The sequence below is a fragment of the Myotis nattereri genome (assembly GCF_964212035.1).
Source record: "Myotis nattereri genome assembly, chromosome: 5".
Taxonomy (NCBI): domain Eukaryota; kingdom Metazoa; phylum Chordata; class Mammalia; order Chiroptera; family Vespertilionidae; genus Myotis; species Myotis nattereri.
Window position 1 is genome coordinate 88,453,409 of NC_138080.1, and position 20,974 is coordinate 88,474,382.

A 20,974-nucleotide genomic window follows, 5' to 3' on the forward strand; every position below is an offset into this window, starting at 1 on the left:
CTCTGCAGTTTGGCCCAGAAGTGGGCATACCGGAGGGCAGCTTAAGCCACCTGATCACCAAACTTTTGCAGGTACATTCTGCAAACAGCACTAACTTTTCCAATTCTCTTTGGTGAGGCACATGGAGCTCTCCTGAGGTTGTTATTCTCATTACTGTCCTGGTGTGGTCGCCACAGGAGCCACCTTTTTCTGAAAGGTTGGGATTGGAGCAGGACAGGCGAGAGGACCAGCTTCAGGGTTGTGAGACTAGTGCAATGACACGGGGACCCAGAGCTTGGTTTAATGCTTTGCTTGTCACGATCCTGAAATTTTTCATAACTCTGTCTATGAACTTGTGAAGGCTGAAAGGCCCATGGAGAGTGCACGTGAGCAGAGGTCGCCCAGTACATGTGTGCACTGTAGTTCCTTGCCACCCAATCACATTTGTGATGCCTCAGGAGCACAGAATTCTGGGAGACCCACTATGCACAAAGAGTTTAGCAAGACTCAAAAAACCCCACACAAAACAAACAACCCCCCCCCCAAATAAACACATTATAACTATGAAAAGTTTTCCTCTTTCCCATCACTCTCTGTTGGTATCTTCTATAACATGCTTACCATATATTCACATTGAGTCTTGCTGAATTCCAGGGGTCCACCAGAATTGTGGTCATATTTCATATCAACAGTTCTATGACTTAGTAACTGGGAATGCTGACAGCCTGAGAGGCCACATTTTCCATTTGAAACAGAACTTGCCAAATGTAGAAAGCAAGCAATGGTGTTCCAAGAAACAGGAACCACCAAGGAGCCTTATTAAGCCTTTTTGGACTCATGTTGCTTCCCTGTATTAGCCAAGCACTTATGCTGAAAATAGGATATGAGGACAAACCATGGTTCCTTTTGCTTTAAGTCCTTCTATCATCTGTAGCTGAAGTTAGACAGCTGAATGTGTGTGTATCAAGAAGTGACATAAAAAAAACCTGTTAGTCTTTTGCACTGTCTGATAAAAACAAAATACATAAGCATGTCTGCACTACAAAATACAATTTGTGGAATTTTAGTGACTCCACAAGTCTAATGCTCTTATTTGTAATGGCATTTAAAATGGCCATTGTACAATATAAAGATAAATGATAAATTTTATGCTAAAAATTGAAAATATTATATATATATATATATATATATATATATATATATATATATTCACTAGAGAAAAGGTAAATACACCATGAAGGTTGAGAGAAAGACTGCAGATGAAAGAAAAAGGCTTTTCATTTTAATACTTTAATGGCATTTCCCCCCTATCCTTTGACCAATAAGGCCTTGCATTTTCATTTTTCACTGGGCCTGAAAATTACGTTGCCAGCCCCAAGGGAGGTTGGGAGAGACAGGGCAAGGTCATCCTCATTCATCTTTGATTCATCCAGATTAAGTCTGCCTTGGCTCAATACAATGAGGTAAATGTTGAATCCATTTGTAATCTCCAAAGTTCAAGGTCAAGGCCATAAAAGGGGGCTTTTAAATGTCAAACAACTTTCCAACATTAGCAGAACCCTCTCAAGATCCAAAGTCAATCAAACCTAAATTATTTCCTCATCCATGGGTAACCTTCCAATCCATGGTGTGAAAAGCTCTACTTAAAAGGGGCGTTCTGGTATGTTGAGATTAGAAGGTGGTAAGTGGTTTCACAGAGAAAAAAATGACTCTACAGTTATGGGATTAATAAATATTTTAAAAAGTGGTGAAAACTTATTTCAGTATACACCATCTACAATAAGGTCTAGTAAAAGCATTTATTCATTCAGTCAACAAATATATTCATTGAACAATGTACTACACCCTGGGGAAACTTTGGAGAATAAAATGAACATGTTACCCGCCCTCATTATTGACAGTCTGACTGTGGAGACTGTTAATAAACAAGAAAACAAAAAAATAAATACAACTATAAATTCTAGTCATTGTTATTTATAAAGAAAATAACAGGAGTGATCATCAGGAAGAATTTTTTTTTCTTCTGCTGTTTTTCTCCCCTGTGGGAATGTCATTCTCTTTGCTTCTTTCTCACTTGCAATTTTTCTCTATCCTCATATTTCCTCCTCTACTGATTCCATATATAAGTCTGAATATACTAATCTTGTGCACAGAAATGTCAAAGACTTACATAGCATATCTGCTAGAATTGGTTCATTTATTATTGAGCTTGGGTTGGTAAGAGTTACTAAGCCCAAGGAACAGCAGAGATTGCCTTCTTCCAAAAGAAGGCTCAGCTACATCTAGAGCTTTTGTCCAAGAGAAATTTTTATGATGATGGAACTATTACACATTTGTGCTCTCTAGCCCAGCAGCTACTCAATGTGGCCACTGGGCACTTGGAATGTAGTTAGTGGTTGGCCTATTGCACAGCATAGCTCTAGGGATCTCCAAGTCAATGAAAAACCTGTTTATCAGGTGGGTGATGAAGGATGGTAGCCAAGGGCCAAGTTTGACAGACAACAAGTTCTCTGGGAAGTGCTTGCAGAAGTTCTTGGCCTTCTTGGGAATTGGGTGAGTGTCCTAGATCTGAGCAGGGTCTAAGCTTGGGGAACCAGGGAAGAGATACAAGCCAGGCATGAGAGAAACCCATCCCTCAAGTTAAACATTGCATGTAATCCTTGGTTGTGTTACCTAACTTATAAATAGTCTGTTCTTGTAACATAATTCTCTCTCCCATGAGGACAGAACTTTGCATTTAGCAAAGCAATTTCACATCCATTATCTGATTTGATTTTCACAATGAGGTAGTGAGATAGGCAGGACATGGGTTATTTACCCAACAAGTCAAAACTGGAATCCTCAACGGATTTCAGATAGAGAAAATCTGTAAGGTCGCCATGAGCACCCTAGTCCCTACTCTGCCTTGGATCATCCGGGCTAACCTCCATAGACAGTTAAACAGAAGAAAAGCTAGGTCCGGGGAGAAGGGACAGAATCATTCCTCCATCCCCGTGTCAAGCCTCACAATGTTCCTGGTATTTTACTAGGTTTTGAGGATACAGCAGGGAACAAGACTGGCAAGATCCTTGGCATTCTAACGGGCAAAGAACCCCAGAATGAAATCAATATGACTTGTTCCTACCACCATGTGTACGTCATCCATGTGCATGTAGTCATAATCTCTATGGTCACACTCTGCCTCCCACATGAGGAGACTTACTTGGCCTGAAGACTTGAAGAATGACTGAGCAAGGCAAGCTTCTGAAGAAATGTTCTCTCACATTTTACTAGTTAACGTCAGATAGAAATCATTACCCTTTAAGAGAGTCTAAAAGAATGTAAGAATTATAAAACGTGTCTTAACCTTGAAGCCCAATCAATGCTAGTATACACTGGACTGTTCTGACTCATGAAATTCTAAAATTGTGGTTCTCAAAGTTTAATATACATAAGAGCCATGCTGGCAACAATGTCATTTTCCCAAACCTGTTCCAATTCAGTGAAGGGGCCCAAGATTCTCTGTTTTCACCAAGTTCCCAGGTGATTCTAATGTAAGTGGTCTGCTGACCATAGTGTAAAGAAAAAATGATTAAGAAAAATAAAAATGAAGGCTATCAGTAAAGGGGATATGAGCATGTTCTCCAAACCTTCAACAATATTGTATGGAGAGTAACGAAAGAAATTGGGATACTCAGATGTAAAAGAAAAGCCTCAGAAGGGACATATCATTGAAATATACAGAAAGGTCATTTCAATAAAAAAGATGTAGCTTGGTTTTCTCTTGCTCAAGACAGAACTACAGCCATTAGTAGAAGTCATAGTGATGGAGACATCAACTCAATATAAAGAAGACTTTTAATCTCTAGAGCTGCCTAACCACTGAGCAGACTCATCAAGTAGTAATATTCTCTTATTTCAGGAATAGAAGTGGGGATTAGATGACCATCATCAGTGATGACAAGGAAACTCTTGGTTAGGTAGCAATCCCTACAACTCCTGTTAAACCTGTGCACAACTCCAGTGATGTCCACTGTGCTGTGATTATTTGCTTATGAGTCTCTTTCCTTGGCTGTGAGCTCATTGTGCCATCAACTCTCATTCTAGTCTCATGTTGGATGCTCAGTACACGGTTACTGTGAATCTAAGCTCAGAACCTAATAAATAAAGTTCCAGTATCTGCAAACCTGGAGTTCTGATGAGTTTCCTGTAACTTCAAAAGAAAATCTGGAATTTATAGCAATCTCCTCTGGGTTCAGAGTGAACCCTTACTAAGCCTCTGCTCTTCTCCTTCAGGAAAGTTTTAAAATTTCCTTCAATGAAGGTCTCACATCTTTCTTTTACATTTTCAAGTAACTTGATTGCTTCTGTGGATGGTAGCGTCTTTCCTAATTCTCATTCTAGTTGGTTATTTCTGGAATGTCGTCTAGTATCTAACAACGTCTGGGCTTCCTTGTGAAATATCTCAGTTTTCACAGTTTACAGAGGATTTTCCTGGTAGATGATCACGTATTTTTAAAGTAACGGTAAATTTGCTCCTTTTCTCCAGCTTTTATACCTCATATTGCTTCTTTTCTGTCATTTGGATTTTGCACGTACAATGCTGAACATACAGGGGACAAGGCATCCTTGTCTTACTCCCAAGTTGATTAGAAGCACAACCAATGTTTCCTCATTAGGTTATCTCCTCCCTTCTCTGCCTTATGCTTTATGTGCGTTTCCTAGAATGGGAAAAGTGACTCCTATATGACAAGACAGAGATTGGTGGATGAGGAAAACAGCTGTAGGACCATGTTAAGCATGTGACAAACAGAGAGAACCTGGCTCCAAATTCACTAAGGATCAGTACACACACAAGGTGAACCTCTTAGAATCCACTGCCCAGATGCTTGCATTATGCCTCTTTCTAATACATGTGTGCACACAAATTAACATTCCCCTAAGAAACATTTATATAATAATAATTCATGTTTAGAAACCTTTTACAAGGCTATGTTACCTATATATCTAGATAAACTATTTAATCAGCCAACCAAATGGTATCTTCACTTCTATTTTAAAAAAATTTTTTTTATTGATTTTTAGAGAAAGGAATGGAGAGGCAGAGAGAGAAATATCAATAGGAGAATAAAACATCAGTCATCTGCCTCCTACACGCTCCCTGCTGAGGACTGTGGCCCACAACCTGGGCATGTGCCCCGACCAGGAATCATACAGGCAACTTTCAGTGCACAGGATGACACCCAACCAACTGAGCCACACCAGACAGGGCTCTTCACTTCCATTTTGATTGTGGGCTGGATGGCACAAAGATGACATATATCCAGTAGAAAACAACCAAGCACAACTGCCTACTACTGTGTACGTTAGTACAATCGGAGTGATCAAAGTCCTCTAAGAATGTCTTGCAAAACCATATTTTATCTCATTGGCTACCCATCTGCTTGTTTAATGGTAAAATGCTGATGTAAGTCCAAGGGCCCAAGGATAGCACCAAGCATGGGAGACCTATTATTCTAAACCACTAAGGTCAGGCTGGCCTGTTTTCAATTCAACTTGGAAAAGTCAAATCCCGTTCTCCCAAAAGAAGAAAAACGGCCCCACAGTTTCACCATCTGGCTCTCCCCATGCTCAGGGCTGTGAAAAAGGCATCAGGACTAATCACGGAGCATTCAACTCCAGGTTGTCGTGACCTGGCTCTCCCCAGTGTGAGTCCTGGGTTGCAGACTAAGTCCTCTATAGTTTTTAAAGTCCCGGGAAAAATAAAAACGGTAAAAACACCCACAGATAATTCTCAATTTTGAGTGTTTTAGTCTTTCGTTAGTCTGAAGACAATCATGAAGATATTTCATCAGCAAAAATGCATCGATCATTTTATCATCTACTGTTTCATAGTTATATGGCACATACATAAAACCGTGGTTTCTACCCTTAGGCATATTTGGTGTTATAGAAGTTAAATAAGGAATTATATGGTCTAAAGCAGTACAAATGCCAACAAAAATAAAGGCAAGGGAATAGAAAGATAAAAGCTGATTTACTTTTGATTGTTTAGGTTTGATATTCCTTTGATTCATCTGAATTTGTTGATGTCCCCACTTGTGGGGATTTTTAAGAAAAAATGTAAATTTTCCTTAAGTTGTGTTAATACAATTGCCCTGTAGAATTAATTGTATGATTTGTTAATTTAGTCAGCGAGAGTTCAAGTTTCTATATACATCAGGCAACAGATTGGGTATGTGGTATGTAGCAGCGAATTAAACAGGCAGGAATTCCTGTTTTTGCAAGGTTTACACTCGAGCGAATTCAGGTTTCAAACAGTCTTCTTCTCTTGGGATAGACTGCCCCCACTCTTAGAAGATTCCCACCCCCACAGAACCGTATCTCAGACCCACCTCCTGCACTCTTCATGACCATGAAGAAATAAATGCAAGGACTAAGGTGGGGATAGTGTATCCACAAGCCACCTCTAAACTGCTGTCTCTGCTTTATACTCACATGGCAGATTTCCAGAAGCAGCCGGGACAAAACCATACATTATTAAGAACCGTAAAGTAGGATTTCTTGGGCTGCACTAGAAACCCCCAAACTCTTTCTGTGACTGTTTCTATGGGAAAGGCCACTCAAGTTCTAAACAGCTGGCTTAGTCCACGCACTGCTGAAGCACACTCTGTAAGCTGTCAACAGCCTGTGCTCAGGCAACTAACTGCGAGCTCAAATAGCTAAAAACGATCTGGCAGCCACACAGAAGCTCCTGCACACACATTTTGCTTTATAGTTGGAGCCTTTCCATGACACTCGCTAAGGCATAATTATTACGAATGTCAGGCTCGAGGAGTAGCCTCGGAGGCCCTTCCACCAGCTGGTATCGGGACACATACCAGGCTTTAGCTACACGTCTGCCCAGGCTGGTGGCAGACAACTGGATGCAGGCTTCTGAGCAGCCCCTGGGGCAAGGTGTTTATATTTCATCGCAATCCCTAGTTGCACTTCGTTTCTTCCACATGCAAATCAAAATGCCTCCATTTTCAGCTGCCAGGACAGCTGATTATCGTCACCACTGGAAACAGTAAATGCTTCTCTCAATGAAGGGACTGCTCTTTAGAAATTCCTGCGCATCTCGGGGCACAGAAAGAAAATGTCCTTGACAGTGCATCGTGGCTACGGGATGAACACACTGATCACACACGTGCCTTTTCACGGCTGAGAACAACCCCAGGCCAGGGTGCCCAGAAAATTCTCAGGGTTTGGAAAGAGGCAGCAGGACAAACCACAGATTATTCAACTCCAAAGTCCCTCTCACCGACATCAACCAAGGTGATCTTGGGTAAAACACGTCCACGTTCCAGTTCCTTCTTGGGCCTGTTCTCTCCCTGGGATGGCTTCCTTGATCTCACTCCAAGTCTCAAGTTCTTATAAAATGCTGTTCTCTGAAGCCTTCCCGAGTCCCTTAAGCCAGTGGTTCTCAACCTTCTGGCCCTTTAAATACAGTTCCTCATGTTGTGACCCCCAACATAAAATTATTTTCGTTGCTACTTCATAACTGTAATTTCGCGACCCACAGGTTGAGAACTGCTGCCGTAAGCCAATCAGCTTCTTTCTTACTCATATCCCCACTCCAGCAGTCCATATCCGTTATAACATTTATCATGTGGTATTATTGTTGCATATTTATTATTCTATTTATTTTAGTTTATCATGTTATTTTATGGTCCTCTTAGTGTAGCAGGCAATATGTTATGATGCCTACTTCTAATATTAATAATATCATTAGTAATATTATGAGTGTTTACTACTTGTCAGACTATGTGAATACAATCTCTAATTGTTACAAGAGCCCTGTGAGATGGACATTATCATTCTTCCCACTTTTTTCTATACTTGAAAAATGTAAAACCAAGAGAGATTATATAAATGGTTAGTCATGGCACTGAGTGTCAAAATAAAGTCTATTTTCCCTTAAAACTTATGCTTTTTACTACTACCCTAAAATGCTACCTATAAATAATAGTAGATGGTATTTACTAAGTGCTTACTAGATGTCAGGCTCTGTACCAGGTGCTCTCCATATATTAGCTAATGTGATCCTCACAAAAACTCTGTGATGTAGATATTGTAGTCATAATCTCAATTTTACAAAAACAAAATTAAGGTTCAGAATGGTTAAATGACTTGCCCAAGGTCACAGAACTATGAAGAATGGATCTGAATGTAGGTCAATCTCCCCTTACCCAATACTCTATTCCATGACCAGATGGCAGATTTTCTTTCGTCTTTGCAAACACTGCACAGGTTTTCAAGAATAACCTGTCTGGAGAATGAAAACTGGACTGTGACCCAGTTTTCTGACTCACACAAATAAACCAAACCTATCAAGCCCCTAGGCACTCACCTTAGCACGTGTGTGGACCCATTAATGGTTGTGGTTGAACAGGGGACAGTCTGGCCCAGAATGGAAGGTCTTCGGTAGCGCTCATCATCACAGCAGAGGATGATGAGAAAGGCACGTCGAAAAGACTTATTCAAGAAAGCGTAGAGGAAGGGGTTCAATCCAGAATTGATATAGCCGAGCCAGAGGAAAGCTGTCCACACCTGCCCAGGGACCGTGTAGTCTACGAACGGATCCACAATATTGGTGACAAAGAAGGGGGCCCAGCAGAGGCAGAAGCAACCCATGATGATGCACAGGGTCTTGGCTGCTTTGGTCTCTGTCCTCATGCGATGCGTGCTATGCTGGTCTGTCGGCTGGAGCCTGCCCTCCGAGGGGGCTCCTGCCCGTTGTAGCATCTGGATCTGGTGGGCATGCTCCTTGGCTGTGACATAGATGCGGTAATAGGCCAGCACCATGAGGAGAAACGGGATGTAGAAGGCTACCACGGAACAAGTGATGGCGTAGGGCTTGTTGACCATGAAGATACAGTACGTGGAGTTAGAGTTCTGAGGGAACTTCCTTTTTTCTATCTGAGAGGTGGAGGGAGAGAGAAAGGGGAGAAAAAAGTGAAGGGGAAAAAGTAGGAGGGGAATGAGGAAAATTGTAAGAAAAGAAAAAGGAGGAAAAAGAAGAGAAAAGGAGAATATGAAGGTAGAAAGAAGGGGAGGGGAACAGGGAAGGAAAGAGAGGAAAGAAAAAATGAATTAAGGAAAAAGGAAAGAAAAGGTTTATCAGCACAGCTTTCTTTTTTTAAAAAACAAATAAACCTACAACCCTGATGGTAGAGAAAGAATACAACCATATCCCAGGGCTCAGAGGGCTTATATATCCAAGAGGGGCTGAAACCCCAGTAAAGAGTAGAAATAAAATAGGGACAAAAATCACTCTTCATTCTATCTACCCAGCCAATAGTGGAGCCCTGCCTGTCCTCCCGTCTTGTATGCTTGCACACAGTAGATTTGGTAGTAAAAGTCTTCAAACTGTGACTCATCTTCTTCAAGACTGTGTTGGCTGCTCTTATAATCTCAACAATTCCCATATGAAATTGATCATTAGCTTATCAAGTTCTATAAATATCTTTAAGGATTTCAACTGGAGTTAAAACAGAATGATTGAGGAAAACGGATATCTCTACAATGTTAAGTCTTCCCATTCACAAACATGATAATCCTTGCCCTTTATGGAAGTCTTTAAAATTTCATTTTAGTATTATTTAATATGTTTTGTGTAAATGTCTTGTGCATCTTTTGTTAGGTTTGTTCCTGAGTATTTGACTTTTTATTCTATTGCAAATGGTACCATGTTAAAATTATAAACCCTAATTATTTGTTGCCAGGAGGGAGAATTCAATTTTTTTTTTTTGTATATTGACTATGTAGCCAACAACTTTGTTTAATGAATTACTAATATCTCATCTCTAGATTCTTTTGAATTTTCTCCACGCACACTCATGTGATCTGTAACTAATGACAATTTCCTTTCTTCCTTCCTATTATTAACATCTTTTCTTGCATTATTGAACTTGACAAGTCCTCCAGTAAAATTCTGAATGAAAGTGGTAGAGTGGACACCACTTTCACATTCCTAGTTTTAGGAAGGGAGCTATCGATATTTTACTATTAAGTGTGATACCTTTAAGTTTTTTGTACATGCTTTTTATTTGATTGAGAAAGTTGAATTTTATGAATTTTAACAAGTCATAAATGGATATTGAATTTTTTCAGTGCATTTTTTGCAACAATGAGATGATCATGTGGGTTTTCCCTCATACAGTGAATTACACTGATTGCATTGCATTCCTCACTTGCATTGGATGCTGTGGTACACTAGATCCCTTTTGCAGGGTTGAAGGTCTTTTCTCCCAATTATGAATTTTTCAGACTGAGCTCTTAATTATCATCCTTCTCTGGGAAGAGCCCTTGGCTAAAGAGAGCTGTGTAACAAAATGACACTTCTGTACCTGAGGCCAGCCTGCATCCAGTGTGAATATTACACATAAATGAAGATAGGAATAAAAAATATATACAACACACATATGTTAGTGTGTGATTTAGTATCTTGTCCTATAGTCTATTATAGGGTTATAGTATATCTTTCTATTGAATTGACATTTTATGATTATGAAATATCTCATTTTATCTCAAGTAATTTAACTTGCCTTAAAATTATTTTATCACTGATAACAGTATAGCTATACCAGCTTTCTTTTGGTTAGTGTTTGTATATGATATATTTCCATTATTTTATTTTCAATTTTTCTGTCATCTTATATTTCATGGGCCTCTCTTACACGCAGCATATATTATATATTGATTGGTTGCTGAAAATATTGTGACCAGAGACTTGGAGAAAACTAACCTTGTATTTCTCCAAGGAGCAAAGATTTAGTATTTGCTAATTCAGTGTTTGTGGCAAATAATTACTGCAAATAACGAAAATCAACTGTATATGTATTGTGAACACATGGGTTCTGCTAGCTTTTCTCTGGGCAGATTCACTGTGCAAATGAGTGGAAAGATATAAAATGCAGTCACAACATCATGGAGCAAATACTAGGCATGTTGACACTGAGATGCCACACCTTCAGTTCCACAAAGTAAATAGGGGATGCCTCGCTCATAAACGGGCAAAAATCCCCTAGGTTATTTCCCTTAAAAGTCTACATATGAAGGTAAAAGTGCTGTGCCCTTATTGAAAGTTCTGATGCACAAAAGCTTATGCTTCCACAGGTTTTATCCATTAAGGAGTAAGTTAGTACAGACAGGAGGAGCACATACACTGACTCCCAGGAAGCTTGGGCTTAGATGTAATGACCACCCCTCTCAACCAATGTAACTTAGCTAATAACTTCACCTCTCCGAGCCTCAATTCCTAAAGACAATAATAGGATATGCATAGCCTTGTTGTGGGGCCTCAGTGAGGTTCATAAGAATAGAGACACTATTGACATGGGGCTCGGTGCACAAGAAGTGCTCATTTGTTGGCCATTATTATATTGGTTGTTGGAAACTTGAATTTCATTTCTCCCCAAGAATGGTAAAACTGAAAGTTTGAAAGAAGAGGGATAGAATTCAAGAAAATATCCATACAGTCTCCCTTGTATGGGTCCCCTTTCTCCACTCCTTTGTCCCCAGCATTGCTCTCAGAAGCCCTGGGAACTCTTGTTCTGACATACCACATGCAAATCCTCGCCCAGCCTTGGTTTGGGTATTCCTTCCTGGACAAAGAACAAGGCAAGATTAGGGGCTAGAAATGGGGTGAAGAGAAGAAGGGGCAGCTTCTATTCTAACTGGTTCTGTTGGCCAGAGCTTGCTCTCAATCTCTCACCTTTCCCCTTCCTACCATGAGATGGTCCTGGGATCAACTTTACAGTGACAACCTGACTGCTTCCTTAGGGAATGTATACCCCGGTAATGAATCCAGACCATAGCTTTTAGTCACAAATTTGGTATTGCAAAGATAGTATGTCAGAGCTGGATGACTCTCAAAGACAACCTAGACTGGGGTTGGTAAATGCCTGACACATGTGCCATCATGTTATTCCTCTAAACCCTGGAAGACACTATTCTCCACTGGGGACCAATGGATCACAGCCTTGAAGGAAGTGGGTCAGTGAGAGTGCTGACTTGGGGTTAACTCCTGTCCAGGGCTCTCTTTGCTCTCCAAAAGCTTCCACTCACATGACACGTTTTCTGTGGATCACTGAAAGCCTCAAAGACTGTCAGCATGAAATAGGATGAAGACCTTGCGGGGCACTGGAGTCAGAATGCTAAGCTTCAGACACCTGTTCTGCTATTTAGTAGGCATATTAGTGGGCCTGTTACTTCACCTTTCTGAGTCTGACTTTTCTCATCTAAATGAGATCAGCAAAGGATGCTATCAGGATTATCGGTAAAGTATTTCACATACTTTATGGCATACAGCAAGCATTCAAAAATGCTAGCTTGCTTTTTTGTTGTTATTCTTGTCATGGCGCAGACCACTGTCAGAATCTTTCTCAGAATATCCACCCAACTTGATACTATTTGTTTATGTAGAATCCCAGGCAAACAAAGGGAATCAGCCAGTGGGATCTGCGTGGGGTCTACTCACCAAATCAATTATGCCAATGTTGTTCCAGCCTTGCATTATAGGAAGAAAAGAGATAAACATGGGGATGACCCAGCAGCCTCCCAGCATTAATGCGATGCGCAGAGGGGTCATCTTGTTCCTATAGACCAAAGGCTGGCAGCAGATGGCATAATACCTGGAGAGAGAATGGGGAGGGGGGTGCCACGGGAGAGAAAGAAAGAGGGAGAAGGAGGGAGAATAATTGATGGGAGAGGAAGAGGGAGAAGGGAGATACAAAAAGGAAATATTGGGAAAGAGAAAAATTGGAGGGGGAAGTTGAAAATAAAAATAAGGAAGAAAGAATAGAAAAAATAATGGGGGAGAAGGGGGAGAGTGGGTAACAGAGGAAGGGAAGGAGGAAGGGGAGAGACAAGAGAAAATAACAGAGGGAAGAAAACAGCAATTATACAATAACATATGTTATATTGGCCAATGAGTTTCTGCTAATATAAATATCAACTTTCGATCACATCTGAGAATCATTTCCTAGAGCCAGCTCCATATCCCTCTTCCACTCCTAATGCCTGCACAGCTGAGGGTCTGCCCTGTCTCAGACACAGCTCCAACAGTACTCTCATGCCTGGGCATTTGAGGAACTTCAGTCCAGCCCTCTGAGCCTCAATGTCCTGGCATTTGTGACCCTCTTTGATAACAACTTGAGGTGATTCACATGTGGCCCGACATCTGAGCTCTAAGAACTGTCTCAGATCTGTCACCATTCTCTCCTTTTTTTAAATATATTTTATTGATTTTTTTACAGAGAGGAAGGGAGAGGGATAGAGAGTTAGAAACATCAATCAGCTGCCTCCTGCACACCCCCTACTGGGGATGTGCCCGCAACCAAGGTACATGCCCTTGACCAGAACCGAACCCGCGACCCTTCAGTCTGCAGGCTGATGCTCTATCCACTGAGCCAAACCGGTTATGGCTGTCACCATTCTCTTGATCACCTGCCTATACTAAAGTGATGCTAAGTCAATGTTCCTTACATTGTGGTCCAGGGATTCCATCATTTTCCCCTGCATGAGATTCACCTGAGGAGGCCTATTTAAAATGCAGATACCAAGGATCGCCAGAGGAAGGACCTGGAGTTGGCATTTTGACAAGAGGAAGTCATTGCTGCTGTTCACTAAGTATGCCCCAGCCCCTCTTTCTGGGCACATGCACTTCCTGGCCTCCTTGTGGTTGGGTAGGGCCAAGTGACTGGTCTGGTCAATGAGTTGTGAACAGAGTTGACGCGTGTTACTTCTGGGTTGGACTGTTTCATTGTTTCTCTAAGAATGCAAAATTTCAACTATTTCCTGTTTCATCATTTCCTGCCTACAGATAGAGACCACCTCACCCGCTTTATCAGGTCTTCTCTTCCTCACAGGGCTCACTGCTCATCTTTCTTTGAGTCTGTGTTCTGCCTATGATACTGGCTTTCTTCTTACCTCCACAAAGAGATGCAACCTGCCCCACTCAATGATCAAGTCTCTAACTCCAAGACTGTTCCTTGCATGCCATTCCAACCTTAGAGATCACCACTTCCATGTCCAGGCAGTTCATGGAATTTGACAACAGGCAAAACATCACAGTAGATCTATCAGCTATTTGTCTTTGCAAGAATCTAAAGTGCAAAAAGACAGCCTGAAGGCTAAGTCTCTTCTTTAAGATTTTGTACCATTTAATGATGAGCCACCCCCCAACCCCCCTCATTTCATGTAGTTCACTTCGTTAATTTTCCCCACCTCTTCTTTTCTTAATTCAAAGCATAACTAATATAACAATGGCAGTATTTTTGAAGAGGTGGTGGTGGGAGGAGTTGGAGAGGGTGGAATGAGGCCAATGTTAAAGTATGATCAGTGGGTGCCTTGGGAGATGGGGGGCGGGGATTATACTTTTCCTTCTAAGGCAACAGGGAGCCGCTGGCCGCACTATGCTTCCTGTAGCCAGAGAGACAGTGGGTGTCTTGACTTGCAACAGAGTGCAAGAAACAAGAGCCCGAAGAATGGAAGAGGGGATTAGCCAGGAACTCTTTTTTTTTCTTTTTTTAAAAAAATATTTTTTTTTATTGATTTCATAGAGGAAGGGAGAGAGAGAGATACAAACACAGAGAATCATTGATCGGCTGCCTCCTGCACGTCCCACACTGGGGATGGAGCCCACAACCTGGGCATGTGCCCTGACCAGGATTCAAACCATGACCTCCTGGTTCATAGGTTGATGCTCAAGCCATGCCAGCTGGGCAGGAACTAATTTTTTTCTGTGTGTGAAACTGACATGATAGCTAACTCTAACTGAATATAACCCGGTAATAGAAGAATGATGATTATCTGGAATTCCCTCCATGCTCTTGATTTATAAGAAAAGCACGTTATATCAGAGTGGCAATTTTATTTTCTGAATGGCTATACCAATAATCATTAGAGGCTTATTATTAACACAAAGATGGTGAATTAGGTGTGTATGAAAATATTTTTTTTTTTCCAAATTTTGCTCCCTCCCTCCTTTCCTGCTAGAGGACCTAGATTACACATTTTGTTGTGTCCATTTAGCATCCTTCTTCTTTTTTCTTGGTAATAGCATCCCTTGTCTTTGGGGAATTATCTCTTGTCTGTTGATAGGGTGTTGGGAAAGCAAATTATCGGATTCTGACATCTCCAGCCAAGGATTCACCCAATCAGTGTCTCCTGGGATTCTAGATGTCATGCAGAGTGACACAAAGATGGGACAGTCAGGGACGGTACCCTATTCCCGCAGCAAGTTCCTGGCGGGGCTGAGATTAGCTCCTTTCCCTGGGTCTTTGGGAAGCCATGCTTTTGCCCCTTCCGTTCTTCACTCTGTAAATCTTCCTTTAATTTAATAAGCCACCTTATATGTTGCCAATAAATGCTCTTTTTGCTTAAGTTGCTGTTATGGGTTGAACTGTGTCCCCTTCCTCCAAAAGAAATGTTAAAGCTCTAAATCTCAGTAGCTTGGAATGTGACCTTATTTGGCAATGGGGTATATATAGAGCTAAGCAAATTAAAATGAGGTCATTGGAGTGGCCTTCATCTAAAATGACTGATAATCCTCATAAAAAGGGAATTTTGGACACAAAGACAGACATGCACAAAGAGAAGATGGCCACGTGAGGACAGAGGATTGGAATGATGCATCTACAGGCCAAGGAATAGCAAAGATTGTGAGAAAATAACCTGATGCTAGGAAGGGTTCAAGATTATTCCCAAGGTCTTGGTACCCTGAGGCAGCTGCCCTATTATCTCTCCTCGTATCTTTTTAATCTTTGCTTTATAACAAAGAATTTAGAAAAATAAACACCTTTTTGAAGGCTGTATTCAAGAATCTAAATCAAGTAGATGAAAATAAATATTACTGAATAAAATGATTAATAAAAACTGAATTCCAGTGCTAACTGACTAATGACGCTTCCTTACAAATTCTAACTTTTGTCTGTAAATCAAGGACTAGCTAAAAATCTGATAATTTGATTTTTATCTATTATGGTTGCTATTATCTATTTTAGCTCCTATAATTGGATTATATTCCCCCTGCTAGTAAGAAAAATATTTTTCCTACCATGAATTGCCCCCAAAACACATGCACAACACCATTAGACAGAAGTAGTTAGTGAAAACTTGTATGCATATATATGCATAACTCATACACACAGACAATAGGGTGGTGAATAAAGGCCTGGGGCGGGGGTGAGGGCGGCCTAGAAGGGGTCAATGGGGGAAAAAAGGGGGACATATGTAATACTTTCAACAATAAAGATTTTAAAAAAATTTTGCAAGTTCTTTGGAGGTCAGGCAAAACAACCTGGCTGAGTTAATAATAAAAGGTACTATCCATTTACTTAATAAGGACTCTACCTGTATTGTCTCAATAAGTCCTCACAACTACTTTTGAGATAGGAACTATAAATGTACCCATTTCACAGGTGAGCAAAAAGAAACACAGAAGTGTCAGGATTTGGCTAAGGTCCCACAGGTGGTAAAAGCCAGATCTAGCCCAGTGAGCCTGACTCAAGGGCTAGGATGTTACCCTCATTACTATTACTTTACTACCTCCCCTAAATCCCCACGGGATTATTCTATATCTTTACAAGCCACTTTAGGAACAATCAAAACATACAAACACTAAATCTCAGAATACTGAAATCCCTAGTCCTGTCCACAATGAAGTGTAGCCAAGCCTACATTAATGCACCAAGGACTGGAATTCACCATTCTACCATAGTACATTGGGAACTTAAGGCGATCCTGAAATTAAGACTGTTTCTTCCAAGACTGCTTTCTATAATTTCCAGTTTTACCCTCTGGCTACATTTAAAACTTCTATCTCTATTCTTTTTCTGTATAGTGGTCCTATGGACATCTGAAGAGGGCTTTTATATTTTTCTGAAGCCTCACTTTCTATAGGTAGAAACATTCCTAGTTATATTCAACCAGGGTTGATTTTGCTTGCTAAGGGATACTGGGCCATGTCTCAAGATATTTATTGTTGTCGCAACTGGGAAGGGTGATGGTCCTGGCATCCAGTGGACAGAGGCCCAGGAGGCTGCTAGATGCCCAGGACAGCACCCCACAACAAAGAATCAACCGGTCTACAACATCAGTAGTGCTGAAGCTGAGAAACCCTGGTCAAGAGGAGGTGATTTTTGCCAATGGCAGGGCTCCATGTCCTCTGTATGTGCTGTGGTGTGCCATTATCTCTTAAGAGTGGGTGCCATGATACTCTGGTGTACCCTATGTAAATGGGAGAAGACTAGTACATCCCCTTCCACCCTGCCCACCACAACTTAACACAGACAGGGGACACCCAGGAGTCCAAGACGCCTGCACTCCTTCTAAGAGCAGGGTGCGAGGTGAGAAAGTCTTCCCCTAACTGATTTATAAAGTCCAGAGATGTTTGTCTCACTCACTCCTGTATCCCCAATGCTTAGTGCAAAGCTAGAGACAGAGTACATACTCACAAAATGGGTTGAATAAGAATAAGCCCATAATCACGACCAATTAAAATAAATTACACTGAATGTGGGACCATGTTTTGGGGATGTGAAAGGTCATATCTAATAGAGGAATGGGGAGGCTTTCTCTAGTAGGTATCTTTTAAGTAGGACTTTAGAGACTAGGTAAGGGTGGTGGAGGAGAAAGTGCAATACAGGTGTGTGGCCAAAGAGACAGAAATATTATATATTTCAAATATATATATATATATATGTATATATATATATATATAAAGTATTTATAGATATGTGTTTCATATCAATATATATTTCATAAGTATATCCCTATATCCACATAGCTGGACAGTAGAGTGTTTATAAGAAAGTAAAAGTAAATATGCCTTAAAAGGCTGGATGAGGGGCATGTCTCAGCACTGGTTCTCAGACAGTAGCCAGCATCAGAATCAACTGGAAACAGAGGTTGGTAGGTCTGGAGTAGGGCCCAAGAATTTGCATTTCTGACATGTTCCCAGATACTGCTGCTGCTGCTGACTTGGGAACACACTTTGAGAACCATTTGCTTAGAGGTGTTTGATGCTATGATAGGAGGAGTCACCAAAAGTTTTTGAACTGGAAAATTTCCATCACAATCAACACATCTGCACGCTTTACTAACTGAGCTGAATTACAACACGTTCATTAGAAAGGGTTGTTGGTTCAAACCTAGGTGGACAGTGTTCATAGATGAATGCAGTTCCGTCTCACAGGAATAGACTTATCTGCAAGGTCTGTTCTCTAGCTTTTCATTGGACATTTCCCATTCTTCTTTAACTAGAAAACTTTTAAAAAGTGGTTAAATGAATGTTCAAATGGCAAGTGAGGTTCCAGATGGCCAGGATTAACTAAGATGTACAAAGTCATTTCTTATGCAAAACATTTCAAAGTACTGCTTATAAAACTCCATTCAAACCCCTTTTGGTAGAACAGACACCAGCTTCCCCAACTGCAGTCAGGTGTAAATGTGTGATCAAATTGCCTTTAAATGTCTCTGGGGACACAATTTACTTTGACAACTCTGAGAAGACAGTTGTTTATTTTAAGCTTGAGCTAAACTCTTCCCCACTCTTGTAATTAAGGAAAATTCTTCCTGCTCACTTCCTGTCCTCTTACCACAGGGAAGGCAAAGGAGCAAGCAGAACAAGTTGGAATTCTAGACTCTCAGCATTAGAGGAGATTTTAACTTTATGTCTTCACATCTGGGGACCTTAACCATTAGCTCTGTAGTATTAAAATCAGTTACTTCCCTTCTCCAAGACCCAGTTTGCTCATCATAGTGTGGGTCATTATGCCCACTTCATTGTTTAGCTGTGAGAACTAATAAAATAATATGTTGGAAACTTAGGAGGTTCCTGGCACATAAAGCTTCATAAATAGCAGTTATCATCTACTCCCACCCCCCTCTCATTTTTTATATACAGGGTAGGCAAAAGTAGGTTTACAGTTGTTCATATAAAAATAGTACAATAATAAATAAATCATAATATAAGAATCAACTCTGTGTTTTGCATACTTACAGCTGTAAGCCTGCTTGTGCCCTCTCTGTATATTTGTTTTATACCTATTGTGAACAGATTCAAATACATTTTGGAACCAGTGCCTTTGTAACAAGTAAAACAGAAGTCTCTTGGTTCAACATCTCTCCCAGTAGTTGGTTCTAAGAAACATAAAGGTGGATGAGTTGACCCTACAGAAGAAGCACTGAGACCACACTGGCTACCTGTTGTGGAGTTGATTACATGCAGCATCCTCTCAAGGACTTACTCCAGGCCTGGCCCTCCTACCTGAGATGGAAGAAGAGGTCATCCCGGATCACCACTGAGACCAAATCTAATCTCTGATCAAGGTCAGCTCATGAAAGAAATGTCAACCACAGGGGAGAAGAGATGACATAGCAGCTGGCAGCTAAGACCTGAGTGCTGGAATGGACCCAGAAAAACAGAAACGTTCCACGAGATTCATTTTTTCACAGCTCCTAACTCATAAAGAACAGCGAATGATCTTTAAGTTTAGGACCAAGGAGATGATGAGCTCCACCGAATCGGTAAACTTATGAGTTACAAGGGGCATTTTGCCTTAAGCAGGAAAGTCAGTAGGTTCCAATCCAAGCTCTTTAGTGGACTGCCCTTCCAACTTTGGGACAGATCACTTGCTGTGTTTTTTTTGTGTGTGTGTAAAATGGGGATTCACTGCATCTGAGTTTGTGTAAGAGGCTGTACTTGTGATGGATTAAAGACAGCCACACTTCTTTGACACTCCTCCCATGCAGAGGTGGGGAGTCTGCCGCCTTCCCTCAGATCTGGGGCTGCCCTGGGACTGCTTTGACCAACAGAGCACATGGAAGAGCTGTGGGCTACTCCCAGGACTATTTTTCAAGAGGAGTCTTGGTTTCTCAAAGCCATGAGCTATCATGTAAAAATATCTAACATGTATGAACATGAGATCAAGTACAGAGACTTGGGGCCACAGAGACAGGAGAGGGGCTCGGCTGAGCCAAGCTTTCCAGATGAGCCCACCAAGGTGCCATGCATATCATGAACTGCCTTGGACCCTCCAGGGCAGTCCCGTCTCCAGCTAAATACTATATCAAGTGACTTTGGGTAAGCCAGAATTCCTGATACACAGGATTGTGAAATCTAATACTAATGCATTGTTGTTTAAATCACTAAGTTTTGAGGTAGATACTCTGTGGTAAGAAGGGTAAATAGGTGATATATAGTCTGGAGTAATGGTGGGATTCACTGGGTACCAGCCCTCCCTCCAGGTGATCCAGCCAAGCATTGTGGCAGAGCTCTGGGAAAGAGACTCGTCTTCTGCCTTCTGCGCTTTGGTTTTGCTACATTTTAGTTCTGGTTGCCCGTTAAGGAGGTGGGGAAAAGAGAAAAGCAGCAGTAACTTCAAGAAAAAAACAACAACAAAAAACTAAAGGCCTTTCCCTCTGGTTCCAGTCATTTGAGGACCAATGAAAAAGATCCCCGCAGGTATACGCACTAGGAGACAGGGACGGAAAGGGGGGATGAGAATGTAACTAAGAAAGGAGGTAGAACTTCAGGTTTTGTGAAAGAAAAATGCTAGGGGTGGGGGACAGCAAGAGACTCTTTTCTGTCAGAGATCTGGGGGCCATCAGATGGAGCCTTTGCAGGGATCATAATCCCAGATGCAATCTGTAGAGTTAGTGTTTACTATGTTCATCTTTATTAAATATTCCTCTGTACCATCATGATAAGAAAACTCACAAGAAGGGAGTGCCAACTGGCTAGAAAGGTGTCCTCCCGAGTTATTATAGAGCAAAGGAAAAAGGATAATCTGACAAAAATGTCATCTGAAAACATCTTGGCAGGGCGAACTGGACACACACAAAGGTCAGCAAGATATACTTGGTCACATACATGAATTGACCAGCCTGCCAGCAAACACTGGATGGCTGTCCCATTGACCCTTCCAGACTCAGCTCAATAATCACATCCCCTGGAAAGTTATTTCTG

General features: G+C 41.2%; 1 protein-coding gene across 6 annotated transcripts in view; it reads right to left on the reverse strand.

Moving 5' to 3' along the window:
- HTR4 (5-hydroxytryptamine receptor 4) overlaps positions 1 to 20,974 on the reverse strand; it is a 141,873-nt gene that overhangs the window by 38,902 nt on the left and 81,997 nt on the right. For 4 of the 6 annotated variants that reach the window (XM_081091844.1, XM_081091845.1, XM_081091848.1 and 1 more), the window contains exons 5-7: positions 12,482 to 12,635; positions 11,565 to 11,606; positions 8,351 to 8,919 (exon numbers count right to left, since the gene is read on the reverse strand). In XM_081091844.1, the coding sequence (XP_080947970.1) occupies positions 8,351 to 8,919; positions 11,565 to 11,606; positions 12,482 to 12,635 (765 nt within the window). The remainder of the gene's footprint in view (positions 1 to 8,350; positions 8,920 to 11,564; positions 11,607 to 12,481; positions 12,636 to 20,974) is intronic. The other 2 variants (XM_081091847.1, XM_081091846.1) reach the window with 1 other exon arrangement.